The following is an 18006-nucleotide window of genomic DNA, read 5'->3' as shown; positions in this document are numbered from 1 at the left end:
GTAAGAGTGGAGAGGTCTGAGCAGACGATTTTATTTCTTTGATCTGCAGGAAATTCTGCATGAGCCTCCCAACAAGTGGGCGGGTGCATGCGCACACACGGCCCTTCTATGAGAAATTACACAATGGCCAATTAACAGTACAGTTGGGGCAATGACATTTTTAATCATCATGAGTTAGCGCACTTGCCTTGCATCCAGGAAGGGTTACTGAGAACTTGTGAGGTACCAGTGAGGGAGGCTGGGACGAGCTGTAGCAGCATGGGGAAAATGCATTCAAACAAAGAACCTGAATCAGCAGTTTGACTGGGCTGGTGCCTCATTTTGGAAACCTAGGGGTCTTGTTTGTGTATTACTGCATTCTTCAGCATACCAGCAGGAGTCACAAAGTGTTGCCAGAAGCTTTCGAGAATATCTGAGTCAGACCTGAGAGGGTTGCTGCTGAAACTTTCAAACCTAACTGGCAATTATTATTTTTACTTCAGTATTGGAGGTAAATTGTCTTAAAGAGGTTTCCTTTCCTGAGGCTGAGCTGCTCTGCTTCGATTCAGTCTAACTGAACACCAGAAATGTGAAGTGCCAGGCTTTGCACAGCTCCTGATGCTTTGGGTTGATTTATTTATTTTCTAGTTTGTTCTTTTCCTGTTCAGAGTGAGGGAGAGCTAGTTGGGCTAGAACAGAGTTAAACTTGTTCATCTGGCCTCAATAAAAAGTAATTAATTTTTACATGTGAGAGGGTCTTTGCCTGAATCTGTTTACTTTCTCTGACTAGGCTAATTGGTATAACAAGGTATAATCTGTTTGCAAAGATTGTCTTGCCATGACTTTCAGCCATCACAGTTGCAACAGGATTGGTGCTGGTGTTTCCCTTGGAGACCTGTCCAGAAGGCTCAGATGAATAATAACTGTCACTGTCTCATTGCTGAGAAGTGAGTGTGCAGTTTGAGGAGGTGGGGGTCCCTTTGGTATTGTTACTCAGTCATTCAAGAATGCATTATTTCAGGGAGTCAAGTTTTCATCTGAAAGCCTCTAATGATGCTACCTCACTGCCATTAGGTTGTTGGACACTCATCTGTGGGAAATTTTGGGCATCTGCAAAAGGAGAGAATCAAATGAGACTCCAGGAACTTTTCTTTCTTATGTAAAGCAGAAAGGCAAGTGATCAAGCCTCTTACTCTTTTCTTGCACCATCAGTGCCAATGTGAAAATTCAGGGCATGACATCAGCACATGGAATGGGGGGAAGCATCTTATGAAGGGGGTGCATTTAAGTCTGAAGCCAGTGAAAGAAATTTTACAGCCCTGGCGTGATGAGAGGGTACACTTGTGCCTATACTGTAGCAGCATTGGTGGGTGCAGTGTCTTGTGTGTGCTCTATTATCTCCTGTCACCCCTGGTAGGGTGGTGGTGGCCTCCTTTGTGTCACTTGTGAATGACTGATTTGCAAAAAGCCTCTCTTCCAGCATTCACTTCAAGATGACCGCACAGGCTAATGCCTCTAAAACACTGAGCCAGGTCAGGGCTGTGTGTACAGAGGGCAGAGATTTGTGCTGACGTGTCAGTTTATTCATGCTATATACGCTTCTCCTCATGTTTGACATGCAGATCTCTTTGGATAAACTTCCACGTATCTCTGTGTATCTGGGTGTTGCTTCACCCACAACCACCTCCAGCCACCTGTGGGACAGAAGATGGCTGCTACCTAGCACAACAGTGCTATATAAATGACTTGGAAAAGGGGGATCTTCTGAGCTTCATAGCACAGCTAACGACAGAGGTTTTTGCAATGACTAGCTGGGGTTGGGGCATCTATGTATGTACCTTCTCCTCCTCATTCCTTCCCCTCCATAGCTTTTGATCTCATGGGCCAGTATCAAAAACCTGAGAGAAATCTGGAGTCAAAATGATCCTCTGAGCACAGCATATTTTCCTCACTATTAGACAACAGAAAACCTACAGGTGATTTCCAGCTCCATGCAAACTTTTCAGTGGTGCTGCAAAGTTTGGCAGTTGGTACTGTGGCTGCTCCCAGTAAACCTTGCCTGTATCTCCAGATTAGTGCCTGTGTGGCTTTTTGGCTTGTACCCATCTTGGGTGAGATCAGGTAAGCATGCAGCCTTACCTTATTTCACCCTAGGCTCACCCAAAGCATAGCCTCTGGTGTTAGGTGGTGGCAGAGAAGATGGAGAGGAGGGGAAGGGTCTGAAGCAGTGGCCTACTGAGTTGCTGTGATGTAGGAAACCTGCTATGTGCTCACCATGCTTTTGCTGGAAGTTCAGGAATGCTGAAGGTGTGTGTGGCCCTGACCCAAGCTGGGATGTTGCTGGTGGTGGTAGGTAGGTTTCTATCTGGGCTGGGGAGGGCTCAGTATTCGTCTCTGAAGCCTGTTCTTTGAAGCACCTCCTTGCATAGTCCTCAGTGAGAAGGCATTCGGAAGGTGCACTGGGAAAGCTTGCAACCTTTTACTCTTGTGCCCAGCAGTGCTCTGCTGAACTGTGCTTGCAGTGTTAGAGCTAAATGAGATATCTACCCTGCTTCTCATGGCGAAGAGCTGTTGCAGAGTAGAGAGGGCACTGCAGTTGTGCTGCTCTGTGCTTGTGCTTGTGTTGGTTCCTGCCTGGATGGTTTTGCCCCATTTTATCAGAGGCAATCTTTTGCCTGTTTCCAGCCTGGTGTGAGCTTGCAGTGTTCTTTAATTCACAGATTGGTAAGAAGTCAGTGATGGCTTCTGCTGCCGTTGTGCTGAAGAAGGCAGCCTAGAGAGCCGTTAGCACCCTAAGCAGCACAGCCCACTTACCTTCATCTTCCGGTGAACCTGGAGTCCCCTCCCTTTTGTGCCCGGAAAGTTGGGGTTAAATGATGCCCAAAGGCAAGGGAGTCAGCGTGGCAGGAGCAGTAGCAGCTCCAGGGCAGAGGCTCAGTTGCAGAAGTGTTGAAGCCACGGGTGGGTTTCAGCCCTGACCGGAACCCCTCTCCCCCCCCCTGCAAAGCACCTGTGGGTCAGTTGCTCACTAACCGCGGCGGGAGGTTTGGTGTTGACTGTGAGCGCTTGCAGTTCATGGGGGTGCTCAGCAGCTAGGCACCGGTCTGCCTGACGACAGGTCCTCAAATAAAAGTCTGAAGCGTTGTCATTAGGCTGGGAGGGCAGGCGGCTATGCTCTGATCTGGATGTTTTGTTTCCTCTCTTCCCCCCACCCCTTAAAAGGTGTTTTGTTTCCCCTTGCTCGATGGCGCTTACCCTGCTCTTTGGGAGCAGGCGAAAACGAGCCGGCTTTTGTTCTCGCCGTGCATCTCGCTCGCTCAGTGGGATGGCGGTGGACCCTTTCCAGTGGGGCGGTTCAGAGCGGCTCATGGTGAGCCAGCTCTGCTCTGAGAGGGCGGCCGGTGCTGGCACAGCCCAGACCTTGCACTGCCGGCACGGTCCGGGCATCTCTGCCGGGACAGTGTGGAGGATCTTGTCTGCTCAGAGTAAAATCACAGTGAGGCCATTCTGTTCTGCCTGTCTGCTCATTCTATTCTCCCACAGGTCGAGTCTCGGCTAAGTCCTTCTCCTATCTTTCAGTTTGCTATGGGCACAGAGTCCAGGTAGTTTTTACTGAGCAATACTGAACAACTCTTCCCATATATTAATTAAAAATTGTGAGTCCTTTTGGATCAGTTGCCTTTTTCCCTTTTTTTTTTTTTTTTGTTTTGTTTGGTTTTTGCTTTTTTTTTTTAAATGCTGCAGGAGCTAGAGACTCGGGTGTGTCACTGTGCTGCCCTTCTCAAGCCTTGCATCTTACTCCTGTCCCGAACACTTTGGGTTTTGGTAGCGGCAAAGTCCATGCATGAAAACAAACCAAACCCTGGAGTCTTCTCAGAAAATAAGTAAGTTGGAAGTTTCTTGAAGCGACTCCTTTGGAGCAACTCCATGGCTGTCTTTTGAGTTCCCAAATTCGTAGAAAAGTGACAAGGGAAAGTTATAGTTTCTTTTCTCTCTCTTTTTCCTTCTTTTACTTTTTTTCTGGTGTGTCATTTCCCCCCCCCCCCCCCCCTTCCCTTCCCTTCGCTTTTTAGAGATTGGTGATAAGGAATTCTAACTACTTAATGAGCTGGGAGAGGCCTCTCTCCATTGGAGTGGAGGACTCCAGGTGGCACTTTGACAGATTGGACAGGTAAAGCAGGAGAGCCCCACCTCCTCCTCCTTGCCTATAGTTAGGTATATAAGAGAAACTTCAATTATGCGGAGAGGCACACTCTGAGTCCTGTTATCTTCCAAGTAGCATCATATATTTTTAGGGTCTTCTAGGGGGTGGGAGGTGTTTGTCAAAATCCTGGAGCCAGAAGAAAGAACAGCAGCATTGATCAATTTGACTGCTAACATGTTGTACCTGGAAAACAATGCCCAGTCCCAGTATAGCGAGGTAAGGATTCTAGGTTTGCGTTATGATATCTTCACTATATTTTTGTGGTTGGTGAATTTGTGCGATTTCTTCACCCCTGTAGCCCTGAAGTTAGGTGTGGAATACACACTTGCTTTTCTGAAACTTTCACACTTTACAATGTGAAGTGGAGTTTGCTGGGCTAGGTACCTGTATGAGAGTGATCTTTCACATTTGGGACAGTGAATTTGTTTTGGGAAGCTTGATGAGCCAAATAATTCTCTTCACTGGAGGAGCAAGACTAAACAGTCACTTACGGGCAGAGCATACAGATAGTGTTCCCCTAGCAGTCAGAACAGTATCTGTGATGACAGCATAGTTCATTTACTGCTCTTTTATTGTTAAAATTGCTGCTCGTGGTTTAAAGTGGATGGTATATAGGAAATAACAAAAAAAAAAAGCATTATAAATCCTTCTTAGATTATCTTTTTAAGTAAAATAAGACGCAAACCAAGGTTCTCTGCTGCAAATGTTGCATTAGCTTCCACACCAATAACTGTTTTACTCAGTGCTGTTAATGCTTTGCCAGCGAGATTTTATATAGGGTTTTGTCTAAACATATATTGTATGAGGATGGATGTGTGTACAATGGATGCATTTTGCTTTCCACTGCTCTTTGCACTGCATGGGCACCCGTGGAAGGCAAACTGCAGTTGCAGCTTTGATTTTGTTTTTTTTTCTTTGTGAGGGTTTTGTTTTTCTTGTTTAACTGTCTTTAACCTGCTGGGTTGATGCATTGTAAGGTGACAGTGGAGAGAATTGCCACACACTGTGCAAATCTTTGAGGAAGTTACCTGGGGTTGAGAGAGATCTAACAACAATATTGGTTTACATTCCAGTGGAGACAGCAGCTGTGTTGACACTCGTCAGAATGGCAATGCAGCAAAAGCTCCCCTGTGTGAATGTGATTGCACGCGCGTGTGTGTAGTCCTGGTCAGAATGCTTCAAGTGGGGGCATAGAGTGTGAGACCCAAAGCATACAGGAGCTCAGCCACATGGAAAAGAAAACAAAATAGGAATTGCAGGGCCGAAAGCCTGGCTAGGTGATGTGGTAGCTGGTGAGAAAAAGCCTGTTAAAAGTACACTTGGGGCTTGCACGCCTGGGATCACAGGTTTGCAGTTTGGGGAGAGCATGGGATAAACTGAAACCATTGTGCTTTCCCTGTCCCCTTCTGCAGAGAGTACAAACTCCCAGTGTATATATGGTCCCTTGCTGTTTCTGCTGTATGGAAGACTCAAATTGGCTGCTCCTTTTCTATTTTTTTAACTCGTGGTTAATTATAAACTCTTAAATGTGGAGAGAGCACTTCTTGGAGTGTTTGCTTGGCGTTATTTGTCTGCTGCTATCTGATCAACTTTCACTGAATAGCAGCGGTGGGGCTGTGGAGTCCCTATGGTTGACTTGCTGGGCTCATCTGTCAGAAGCGATGTGTTCAGGAGCATTCTCGCTCCACTTAAATGCCGCTCATCACTGTTGCTGTCGGAGGAGGGTTTTTAAAAGGCTTTAACTCTGATTTTAACCCTCCCCAGGCCTCTTTTCACATCCTGGATTTGAACATGGTGCACCAACTTTGTTCACCCAGTGAAGTGTTTGTTGTATGCTGGGGAAGAAAAACTCAATGTTGACTTGGCTTTATTTCTGAGGAAGAGCAACCATTCTAATGACTCGTCTCAAAAGAGGGAGACTTGTTATTGCTCAATTAAAATATATTGGTGATGATGAACCTCACCCATTCTAAGCCTGAAAACAAGATGTAGGCTTTGGCATGGTTTCCTTAAAAAAGAAAAAAAAAATAAAAATAAGTAAAAGCCTCAGTGTGGAAATAGAAGTAGCAATTTGTTGCATCTGGTGCTTGCTGGAATTTAGATCTTTGGAGCTGTTACTGGACTGGGCAGATGGGACCCATAGCAAACCATTAAAAACTTGGTGTAGACTGTAGTTTGGGTTTAAAAACAGACAAAATAACTTAAGTACTTTTTAAGTTCCTGGAATCAAGTTTTAATATTGAGAGCAGGGAGTCCCTTCCTACCTGAAACCCATGTGTTGGGTGCTTTGCCCAGCCACCTCGGGATGCTCACTGCCTGCTTGCAAATGCTGAGCTCTACCCTTTGCACCCAGTGGTGGTACAGTGTGTTCCACCCTGCAGCCTGGGAACCAGCCCTTGTGCAAGCCCCTGTGCAGGCTGCAGGGTCAGGGTGGTGAGCTTGCACCATCACCTACAGCGCCCATGCCCGCAAGCACTGTGCCGGCTGCCATGGTGAGATGACGAGTTCTTCCCAAATGGGCAAAATCTGGTTGAGAAAAAGCTGTGAAAGGGGAGAAGGGTGTTGAAGTGAATCACAGCCCTGAAAGGCTGGAGGTGGAACCTGCCCCAACCACTTTTCCACATTAACCTAACCCTGCATTTGATCTGGGTTGACTATAAGAACAACTAAGCTCTTTGTTGGCAGAGCATTGGACTTGATGACCCTGGAGATCCATTCCTGTGTGTTTATGAGTAGGAGATGTGAAAAGGAGAGAGGCACTGAGGTGGTTATAATGGAGTGATGAGGTACTGATGAACAGAGCCCTTTGGATCTCATTGTGTCTTCCTATCTCATCTCCATACCTGGAATTTTAGGTGTGCACAAATGGTTGTGGAGGAGCACGCACAAAATTGGGTGCGAATTGGGTATCTGCAAATTTGTCCAGTCTTGTCCAAGTTTCCCGTGTGCTGGGAGGGGAGGATGCAAGAGATAGGTTCCATTTGCAGACTCTGGATTCTGCACTTTGGCTGAGATGCTGATGCAGAGTTTGGAGTGTTTGCTAAAATCAAATTAAAGCATTGCCAAAAGAATAAACACATCTTGTTCTAACACTGATAAGAAATGTGTGCCGTGACTTTGATTATATCCTTCAACCTTCTTAAAGATCTTCCTGCTCTTTGTAGGAGAGAGACAAATTAAGGAATCTCTTTCTGTTAAGATGTTTATCACAGTTTGGGGAGGGGAGTGCAGGAAAACTACTTTTGGACTAAAACATTTTGTGCTCTGCTTTATGGCTTTTTGGCAGCATTCCTTCACACTGGAAATTAAGAAAAACTGCATACAGATTGATGAAAATATCTTTGAGGTTTAGGATAGCCTGTTTAGAAAGGTGTGGGTTTGGTTATTTTTCTTTTCCCTCTTAGCTTTTACAATAATTCAAGTGTGTATTTGAGCTGTAGTGCCCTGGATGCGAGTCCTTCCTCTTTGCAGAGCAGATGTTTGTGTCTCTGGTGGTGGCCTGCAAGGATGTCTTGAGGGAGCTCGACCTCCTCAGTAAGAGGAAAATTTCTTGCATCTATCTTGAACATTGGTTCAGCAAACCTTAATTTAAGGTTAAGGAATCTGGGAATTGAGCTGTAGCTAATTTTTGAGCACCAGATTCATTAATATATAGTGAATGTGTGACAGGCTTATTATCATTGCTGTCAGCCTGGATTTGGCTGTGAAATACCAAAGAGGACAAAACCACAGCCACTCTAGTGCTGCTTTCCTCAGCTGTTTTTGGCCCATGGCATTGGTCACCCCAACTGCATTTGGCAAAGGCTCTTCTCCTCATGCCATCCTTTTTCTGTGGCCTTCAGCCAAACCTGGGGCAAAGGAAGAGGTCTCTGAGGAATGCTGCCTGGTCACTCCCCAGGAAAGCAGTCTCCCTTCCTCTAGTCTGGAGATACTAGGGAGAAAGGCTCATTGTGCCATACCCTCTACAACCCACAGCTCATCCTATCCCAGGATGAAAGCACTTGGAGAGATGCTATATGAAACCTAGTGAGTTTCTCAAGGTAGGTTTTGGCTAAACCTGACCCTTTTTCCTGGTTCTTCCTCCTCTTATTTGTGACAATGTCTCAGGATTATGCTGGCTTCTAGTAGGCCAATAAGTCCTGATCCTCATGAGGAAAACTCTCTGAGCTATACCAGTTTGAGGTATGAGTGCTGTGCCTTTCAGTGGCCTCTGTTGTTTGAAATGGTATCAACACCCTGCACGTTTGGACACAGTCTCTCTATTAGGAGCAAGAAATAGGGAGATACATTCAGGGTTGTGCTCCTTGACAGTGTTCAGCTGCAATTCCAGCTGTACTTATATGTATCCATCCTTTGCTTTGCTGTAATTGCATTTAAGGGGCTGAAGTTTTTTGTCATGTGACATCTTCTGTACAGGCTTGTGAGGCACGCGTCTTACTCTTGGGCTGCAACAGTCTTCTGCAAGGATTTAGAGGCCCTGTATGACCAAGTACCTTTTTCTGTGATATGTTTTAAAACTGCAGTTCATTTGCGAAGGTTTAACCTGAGATAGAAGAGCCAAAGGTTAGATATGCCTGTATCTGTTGTTTGAAAAGACTCGGGGTGCTACTGCCCTTTTTGTGTCTGCCAATGAAGAGATTGAAGTAGTCTAGAGAGATAAGCAATGGGAAGCTAAGACCTGCCTCTTGCCGTGTGCTCCCATTTCCCTCCCAACTTAAATAAGAGGGCCACTCTCGGGGAAAAACACAAGGAAGGGTAAGAGTTGAGTATGTTTCGGATGAGGGTCCAGCCACTTATTGGAGTGAGCTTGCTATGCATGGATAGTCATCTGTTGTTTCATAATAGGTTAACGAAAAATTCTGGTGATGTCAGTATTGACAGTAGCGGTAATCTGTCCCCCATGTTGAGCAGTGAATTGAGGATGTTACCAGGAGAAGTCCACCCCCTGCTTTAGATGGAGGAACTGGACCTTTGGCAGTCTAAGGCTGTGAGTGTAGCTCAGAAATAAGTGATTGTAACCTGCCTGTGAGTGGAAAGAATGAATGTGTCCTTTACAAAAATGAAACCTGATGAGGTTCTGCCCTTCTGCATAGCATTAACTTCTCAGTGTATAGTATGAAACACTTCTGCAGAAATCGGGATAGTTGGCCATGTGTAAAATGTCATAACTGCTCAGTAACACGTTTTGTAGTTTGCACAGTAATGCAATTACACTAAACAACATTGGAAATTGCATCTCCGTTTTACAATTTTCTGCACTTGGAATGAGGGTTAATAAGCAGTATGAAATTAGGGACAGGGGATCTTCTCAGTTGCTGGCAAATTGTTAGCTTGCCTTATTTGGCAAAAAACTAATGCTAGATATTTCTAGAATGAAAATGTTTTCACTGTGAAAGATGGAAAAGAGCTTCCATTGCAGTAGAGTGAGGATGTTTTAAGTTTTGAACTGGTGGTTGTAACGGATCCATTTTTGTGTGCTGTAAAATGGTCTCAGTTGAGACAGGATGAAATTATCCATATACTTTCTGTTCAGGATTATCCCTTGTGGAAAACAAGAACTGCTGTTTTGACTGGTTATTTTTATCAGTCTGATGGCTTGAATCTTCCACAGTATCACGAACACCTGAATTCTCAGATTTCTTCTGACACAGGCCCAGTTATGCTACCATTTAACTCCCTCGGGAGCTGTTATTCTTTCTTTTTACTTTGCTTTTTTTTAATAACAAAGTAATGGTTTTAAGTCAAGTGAAATTGCTTTTCTTTTCTCCCTGAGCGTAGAGAAACAACGGAAAGAAAATTTGTCTGCCTTGTATGTTTCAACCCATCTGACGGCAACCTTTTGGGTTGTGTCTGCCAAGCTACGCCTGGTGGAAGGGTTTATTTCCATCTGTGGCTCTGTTTTCTGTGAGACACAAACTTCACTAGCTCCATGAGGAAGACATGGCATCTGCAACAGGAAAGCTGTGGATATGGGATTTGAGAGGGTATAAATTGTGTGCTTTGCGCTTTCTATCCTCTGGAAGATGTTGGCTATAACTAGTGAAGAAACTACTTATTTCATTATCATGAAGGGCTGAATAAAAGTGGGTGTTGCCTGGCTCAAGGCAAATTTTAAATTCTATTTACAAAATGTTCCCACTAAAAAAAAAAAAATCTGGAAACGCTTCAGAAAGGAGCTCTTGCACCGATGGATTTGCGCTAGACACTGTTAAGCCCTGTTATTTTTCTGGCACTGCCTCCAACGCCTCTTGAGAATGTGCAGAGTAGGCAATAAAATGAATGCAACTCTTTTAAAGCAAGGTTGCATAAATCATCAGAAATGAGAGGAGCTTCTCATATACCATCATCAACACTCCATCTATCCTCTCCAGTGGAGAAATGAGCTCAAGCTCTTTGTTTGTGCCCCTTGGCTTGGATTAGTGTCAAGTCACTTTTGGTATCAACTGGAATTAAGAGGAAAATCATTTCTCTCTAAGGGTGTTTAACCTCAAAGTTGTTTTATTGGTCGTTCGGTTTTTTACTTGCACGTGTTTCCTAGGCTCTCTGCTGTGTTGGTGCCATGATCACCTTGGATGGAGTCCCTTGATAACTAACCAAAGCCATGATCTTTAGAGTAGTATGTGAGCTTATCCATGGTTATGCATGTGGGTGAGTCTCTCCAAGTGAATAAACTTGCTGTTCTTCAAAAACTTCCTGGGTGTGTTTTGTTTTTTTTTTCCAGTTATAGTTTTAAATGATTTATGTGAAATATTCCAGTTTTCAGTCTCTGTGAAATATTCCAGTTTTCAGTCTCCCAAATGGAGCTTCCCATCCAAGGTTTGCTGTAGTGTGAGATGCTGTAACTGCTGGAGGGATTTAAGAACTGCTTTCCACTAGGGGCAAGCCATGGGCTAAATTAAAGCCTTAGTAGAGCAGCCCAGGCCAAACAATAGTTTGCAGGTTGTGATTTGGCTGTGAGCTACTAAGAAGGAAGTGCTGTGAAACATAGGGTGAACATATTTCTTAGAAACAAACTGGCTCCCAGGTGAGAGTCTCAACTCTTCTAAGGAAGAAACTATGAGAAGCTTTCAAGGTTTAGCATAGCTGCTTGCAGTTATCTTGAGCAAGGAGCAAATAGAGCAGCATGAGATTTAAGATAATTGGGGGTTTATATCTGTAAGGTTTCTAACACAAGGAGCAAAATCGGTAACAAATGACTGTTCAGGAAGTCTTGGACAAGGCACATGAAAGCTTTAGTTCATTGTCTTTGGCAAAGTAAACTTGAATCTTTTTTGGGAATTTGAATCTAAACTTCATGATTTTGTTCGAAATTACTGACCACTGTTACGAGCTCTGTCCACAAGCAAACAACAAACATGAGATATGTGGTTTCTGGCTTTGTGGTTGTGTGGGTTTTTTTTTTTTGTTGTTATTTTATTTGTACTATCTTTGAGCCATTTGGGAATTGATCCAAGAACAGTCAATGATATCTTGTATTTTTTGCAAATCCCCTGACACTGCTATTTAACCTGAAGTCTTCATGGTACAACTAAAGGAGCAATGCTTTAACCAGGATGTGTGTGTTGGTATCTAGAATAGATAGCTCAAGGTGTGATGTATTTCTGGGCTTGTGCTCAGTTGTCTTCTCTGTTTGGAAGTGGACCCAAGTGGCAAGGCTGGGCATGCCTGAAAATTAATGCATTGATGGAAGCCCAGCAGCCTCTTGGGATTGATTCCAGAGTTTGGATCCGGATTAAAATTCCCCCCCAAGGATTTTGGGAAGTGGTATACAAGGGGACCTGGTGAAATTTGAGATGAGTCCAACTTCCTCATGATGGCAAGAAGATGAATGTTTTTACCAAGGGCAAGAGAGTGGGAGGAAACGCCCAGTTTAGGGAGGGAAGGGGAAATATTTTATGGTGGGGTAGTGTCTGGGAATGAAAGGGATGAATTGTGTCTCGGCAGATATGAATCTTTCTGTTTTAATTCACATCTAGGAAGTAAATACAGAGAATCTTGCCGAATCTTCTGGGAAGGGCGAGAGGGGAGGAGGTGCAGCGCTGAGCTTTTTGACTGCTACTGAGGCAGAAATCCCTGTGCTGAAGTCCAGCTGCATAAGGGACCTGATGCACAGGGATGGTGCATGATGCCTCAGGAGAGGAGGTGAACAGAACAATAGGAATAGGTGGATGCGCTCTCTAAGCCTGTAACCTTATAGGACTTAAGCATGCTGCCAGCAAAATTGTCAAGTCAGCAAGTGATCTCTGCTGCATGGGAAATGACTTATTTAGTAATTTTACTTGGTTTTGGGGAGGGGGGTTGTTTTTTAGGTAATGTCACAGTATTTTTGTTCATTACAAATACTTCTTGGGGGCGTGATTGCTGAAAGAAAAAAATAAAATTCTGACTGACTTCTCTGTAAAATTTGGATTCTGCAGATTTAAGTTGAATCCATGAGATCCTCAATAGCCTCTGCAAGCTTTTCCTGTGATTTCTTACTGCTGCTGTTTTACTCTGCGTTTTATCCATAGCATAAGACTTGACACTCTCAGGAGCACTGGTGGTGAATGACTAGAACTAAAGAGATGAGTGGATTTCCCTCCACCCTCTTTCAGCAGCAGATAAGTATGCAAGAAGTACATAAAAATGAAACTAGAACATGCACTGGCTGGGTGTGATCTAATATTTTTGCAACAGGAAACTACTACTTGAATATTAAGGTGGGAAAGCAGCTGAGATGAGCCTTTGTCAGTCCAGCTGAGCACCTCAAATGTAGATCTCTGAAGCTGTGCCCTATGTAAGTGACTGTGGCACCATGTGTTTTAATGTTTGTTGAAGTCAGCAATATTGGATGGGGAGGTACTGAAAAGTGGATTTGGTTATGCTGTTAGACACCAGAGGGCCCATATCAGAGAACCTTGTGGAAATCCTGGGTGTGGTAATGTGATATAGATGGTTGGAGAAAATATTCTTGATGGTTGTAAGTCTGATGGAGTGAAGTCACTGTGGAAGAACTACTGTTTTTACATGCACATGTGTCTAACACATACCCTCCCCATCTAGATATCAGCTTTTGGATCTGGTGTGTGCAGAGCCTGACATCTTTGGAAAATGCACATAACTCCTGCTCGTGTCTTAGAAGCAGGTTGCAGCAGTGGTGTGTAGCTGTGCTTCTGACATGCACCACAGAGGAAGGGTAGTTAGGGTGGTCTCTCAATTTCATGCATCCTTCTGTACTGAACCCCAACAGATCCTTGGGTGCAGGCAACACCAGCTTGATGCAGGTCAGGAGCTGTTTTAATACAAAAGAAAGTGTTGGAAGGCAAAGCCCTGCCTCCTTTCATTCTCTACAGTTGGGGCATAATCAGTTTGGCAGCCAGCCCTCTTGACTCCCCACTCAGTCTTGAAAGATCCTCAGTCTGCTGTTTGGTGTCTCAGGCTTTTGTGAGCATCATCCTGAAGTTTTCTCACCTGGTTTGGACAGATGGAATGGCCAAATAGAATAGAAAATGCAGTAGGTCTTCCTTTTAATCTATGGGGACTCTCATGCTGCAGTGTAACCCTTTTCCTTTACTTGCTCTAACTTGTTTTAATTTGCCCTTTGCCCTCCTATAATTCTTCTTACAAATTCTTATATTCCACAGTTACACCATGCTTCAAAGAGTGGGTGTGGGGGGTTTATGTGTGTGGCTTTTTTTCTTTTTTCCTTTTTTTCTTTTTTTTGTGTATGCTTAACTGCTTGACTTATTTAATTTGCAGATGATCTGGAGTCTGAATTTCTTGCTCTGACTAACATGCTACCTAAGTTGAGTATTTTACCTTGGTAAAACTAACTAGCTAGCTAACTTCAACTCCCGGTGCTATTCTGACCCTGATTATTGTCCTTGTGCCCCATGGCCATACTTTGGTGGTTACAGTGTCTGCAGCCTTTCATTGTTCATGACACACAGATATTCTGTCCAGCCTAATGCTGCCCTCTCAACACAATAAAATGTTGCATGTCTGAAATGACTGATAACCATCGATGGTTAGTGTCCAGTAAACAGGTCAAGAAACAAGGCGGCTTTAATCAACTACTGTAGTTTTCCTCTGCAGTCCCTGTTTCTCCATCCCACCTTCCCATTTGTATTTTAATTGATTCTTCTTACATTTAAAGACTTTTTTTTCTCTCCAGCTTTTCAGCATTTCCATACAAACTTGGCACATAGGAGGATTTCTGTACACCTGGACAAGCAATGATTACACAGTTCTTCTCAGACACTGAAATCAGGGAAAAAAAAGCGCCTTGCTGAAATCTTGCTGTCTGTCTGTAGTTTTCCTGATGTAGGTCTTTGTCTTCCGTTAAGTTTACATCTCTTGGGAACATGAGGGGGTTCCTTTCCATATCGTCTGTACTTACAGCTCTTCAGATCTTTGTTGACATTGTGTTGTCAAGCTGGTAACAAGATAATATAGGAAACTCTCAGTCTCTATTTTATTTTTAGGAGCTGAGTGTTTGGGTTATTTAATCAATTTGCTCTAAGATCGTGAAGTTCTGATGTCTCGTGATTTCTTCCATTTCATTGAGATGATACGATATGATTTTTCTTTTTTTCCACCTCTTTTTGCTTGTATGTTTTCCAATTACATGTCAAATAAACTGCTGTGCACAAGCTCAGAGTAAGAAATGACTGTGTGCAGAGGTCTGGATCTTGGACTTTTCCTGTTTAAAATTCTCTGAATTTTCAAAAGAATTAAGCATAGCCTAGATACTAAAATGAAAGGTCTGGCTTTCAGAAATGAAATTGTTTTCTACAGAAGGAGAGCTTTTCTTTCAAGAACCCAATTCAGTATTCGGGGAGGGGGGGGTGTGTTTTGTTGTTTTTTTTTGTGGGTTTTTTTTTGTGGGTTTTTTTTTTGAGTTGCTTTAAAAAAAAAAGCCTAAACCACAGGCCTAGGGAGGTCAGTGATACTGGTTTTGTATTAATTGGAAAAGATGTAGAAATATTTACACAATGCAGGATGTCCAGATTTAATATTTGTGTGGAGTGGAAAGCCCTGTCATTCTGACAGTCCTCGAATTAGACAACCTTTTTTTACATGAACCTGTGGCAGGTGGTAGAAGTCAGGAATTACAGGCATTCCTGCTTTGGGCTGTGCTTGTTTTAAAAGGAACCCTGCTTCTGGCTGAAAAACACTTCTTGCTGAGTTTAATGAATTAACCAAGGGGCAAAACTCAAAAGATTTAGCTGAAAAGGAAAACAATTACAGCTGGGGGGAAACAAGACAACTCCAATGCTTACAGACCTTATGGGTGGGCAGAAACTTGTCTTCATGTTGTTTTCCATTAATTTGTCATCTTCTCCAAGCCTAAAAATACCTGCATATGTGGACTTTAACTTGAGCAGGAAGTTCTGCTGAGTTCAACAGAACAGTGTCTCAATGGAAACAAATGGGTTGCAGCCTTACTGGACATGGCTCTTAAAATTGTGCCAGTTTTGTAAATTTAAGAGTGTAAATGAGGTATGGCGTGCAGACTGAAATAGCTAATCCCAGTAAAAATTGCCCAGACTTTCCTCCCTAATCCCAGTATACATGAAATACATTTGCAGGACAGTTGTGGAAAGAGAGATATACACACTCTCTTAATTTTTTCTTCCTTTTATTTTTTTTCTTTTTTTTTTCCTTTATTTATTTTTTGTCAGGAGACTTGCCCCCTTTGGAAGAAGAATATTTTTTTTCTTTATTCTTGAATTTAGTGTCTTAAAATTATCGTGGTTGTGCTTATTGCACAGCTTTGTAAACCTCAAATAGATCCCCTCCTAAATAATACAGGAGACAGTATGCAGAAATATTTGTGCTCCCAGGTGGGATTAAGCTGATACATTAAATGTTTGGTTGTGCTGCAACAGGTCTAATAGCCAGGACAAGATTACTGACTCCAAGGCCTCTTCTAGTACCATGCACTCCATCATGCTGGGAACCTGTAATGCTACTGGGATGTGAAATAGTCTCATCTTTTCCTGGAAAAATCCATGACACAACAGTGAGATTAGTCAAATCGGACTGATCTGTTACAGTGTTAAAAGTCATGAGACATAGTAATTAAAGCTTAGGACCTATAGTGCCTGTGGGCCTATCTTGGTAATTGTTGATAACTTTGGTTCAACCAAAGTTATTTGCTCCCTCTGTCTTCACATTGAGTACATGGTGCGCACTGTAGTTTTATCTGTGGGCTTCCAAATGTTTGATGTGTTTAGCTGTACAGTAGCTCTGGGGAAAAACCTCTTCAAAACAGATCTACAGGATTTGTTTCCATTTTAGAAATAGAGCTGTGGAGAGCACAGAGGCCAAGAGACCTGTTATTGGCTCTCTCTGGGGATCTGGGCTTGAGCTGATGTAGAAATACCTGTGCATGTCTTCTTCTCATGGCTTGGAGAAATGTCCAAAGTAAGCTTATTCCTCCTGAAAGGAGTGCAGTCCAGATGTATGCGAGCTGAGTGGAAAGTCTGACGCATAAAGTTTTTCAGTCTAGCTTTTTTGATGAGAAAAGTGGCTAGAGATGCAAACCAAAACACACCTTTCATTGCGATGAGTGAATTAGATATCTCTTTGGGCTTCAGCCCTGATCTTAGCTGAGGGGCATGGGTGGGGCCTTTATTTTTTTGGCACTTCTTTGTAATGGCACAAGCAGCGCGCCTACATCGCGTATTGTATCAGCTGCCTTCTGAGCAACTGGCAAAGATGCATAGTCTTGCAGTCAGCAATATTTTGATTAATAATTATGATAGAAGCACTTCTGTTGAGCTTAAGTGCTTTATTTCCACCCCCTAAAATCCTTTGCTAAGAAGGCCTGAAAAAACAGGTTGATTTAAATTTTTTCTTGATGTATTTGTGGTATCTGTCTTCTGATTTTGATAGGCATTGAGCACTCTGGAAAACATTCATCCTACTGCTCTTGAGAGCTGTTCCCCAGCAGGAATCTGATTCTCTACTTGGTCCAGCACTGAAATAATGTGTAAATTGCTCTTACTGGTGCACCAGCTCTACAGTCCTGCAGCTGTTAGCCCTGGTGCATCAGCTGTGGTACAGTTAAGGACAAATCCCAGAATTAACAAACTGCCTTGCAAAATCTTCTTGTTTGTAACAACCTTGGGAGTTTATTAGTTTCATCTCCTCCTGTCTTTAGAGAATAAGCACCAGTGGTGATGTTTTGCAAGGCTTTTTCAGTAGCTGGACAGTGCTTTTAGCCACATAGATCTAGCACTGAAAATTGAGATTTTGTTGGTTTGGGTGCACAGCACGGATGTGAGTTCTTTTGTTGATATGGAGAAGAGTTTTGGTAGGGGTGGAGGCATCTAAGTGTTCTACACCTGAAGATGGTAACTTTTCCTTTATTTTCTCAAGTGGAGAAACTCTCAAAACTGTCTTTGAAATGTTGATAACTGGGTGGTTAAAAGCAGGAGCTGTGTATTTTAGGGGATTTTTAGCATGGAAGTCCCCTTGAGAACTTTTCTTCACTTGTGTTACTTCCCTTGCGCTTTCATACTGGTGGGTGTGTGTCTCATTGCAGATTTCTTATTGATTAACACAGTGGCTTTAAAAGCGGGCTGTGACCAAAGAACTGGGTTGAGCTTTTGCCAAAGGGCAGGAAAAGAAGGGCCCCAACTTGAGTGGGTTGGGGAATCTTCCCTGGCACATCAGAACCTACGTGCATGATGGAGCATTTGTATTGCCCTCTTGTGGCAAATGACCCAGTGCCTCTGGGGTCAGGAGGATTTCTTGTCCACCACATTAGTTAGGGAGATCTGTCTTCCCAGCAGCAGAACCATGATTGAACAATTGTGCAGTTTTCAGTCTGGGTT

General features: G+C 43.4%; 1 protein-coding gene across 7 annotated transcripts in view; it reads left to right on the top strand.

The window, feature by feature from the left end:
• The window catches only part of TP63 (tumor protein p63), a 159518-nt gene that overhangs the window by 87594 nt on the left and 53918 nt on the right, over positions 1-18006 (top strand). Inside the window, exon 1 of one of the 7 annotated variants that reach the window (XM_057427311.1) lies at positions 4275-4399. The exons of 5 other annotated variants lie outside the window; for them this stretch is intronic. In XM_057427311.1, coding sequence (XP_057283294.1) covers positions 4358-4399 — 42 coding nt within the window. In that variant the 5' untranslated portion in view covers positions 4275-4357. Of the gene's footprint in view, positions 1-4274; positions 4400-9080; positions 9209-18006 lie in introns of those variants that run through there. One more of the 7 variants, XM_057427314.1, reaches the window with a different exon arrangement.

Source organism: Pezoporus wallicus, unplaced genomic scaffold (assembly GCF_028554395.1).
Source record: "Pezoporus wallicus isolate ANWC-B61680 ecotype Strahan unplaced genomic scaffold, APGP_CSIRO_Pwel_v1 scaffold_7107, whole genome shotgun sequence".
Classification (NCBI taxonomy): domain Eukaryota; kingdom Metazoa; phylum Chordata; class Aves; order Psittaciformes; family Psittacidae; genus Pezoporus; species Pezoporus wallicus.
The sequence above is the reverse complement of the archived record's forward strand: the minus strand, read 5'-3'. Positions and strand labels throughout refer to the sequence as shown.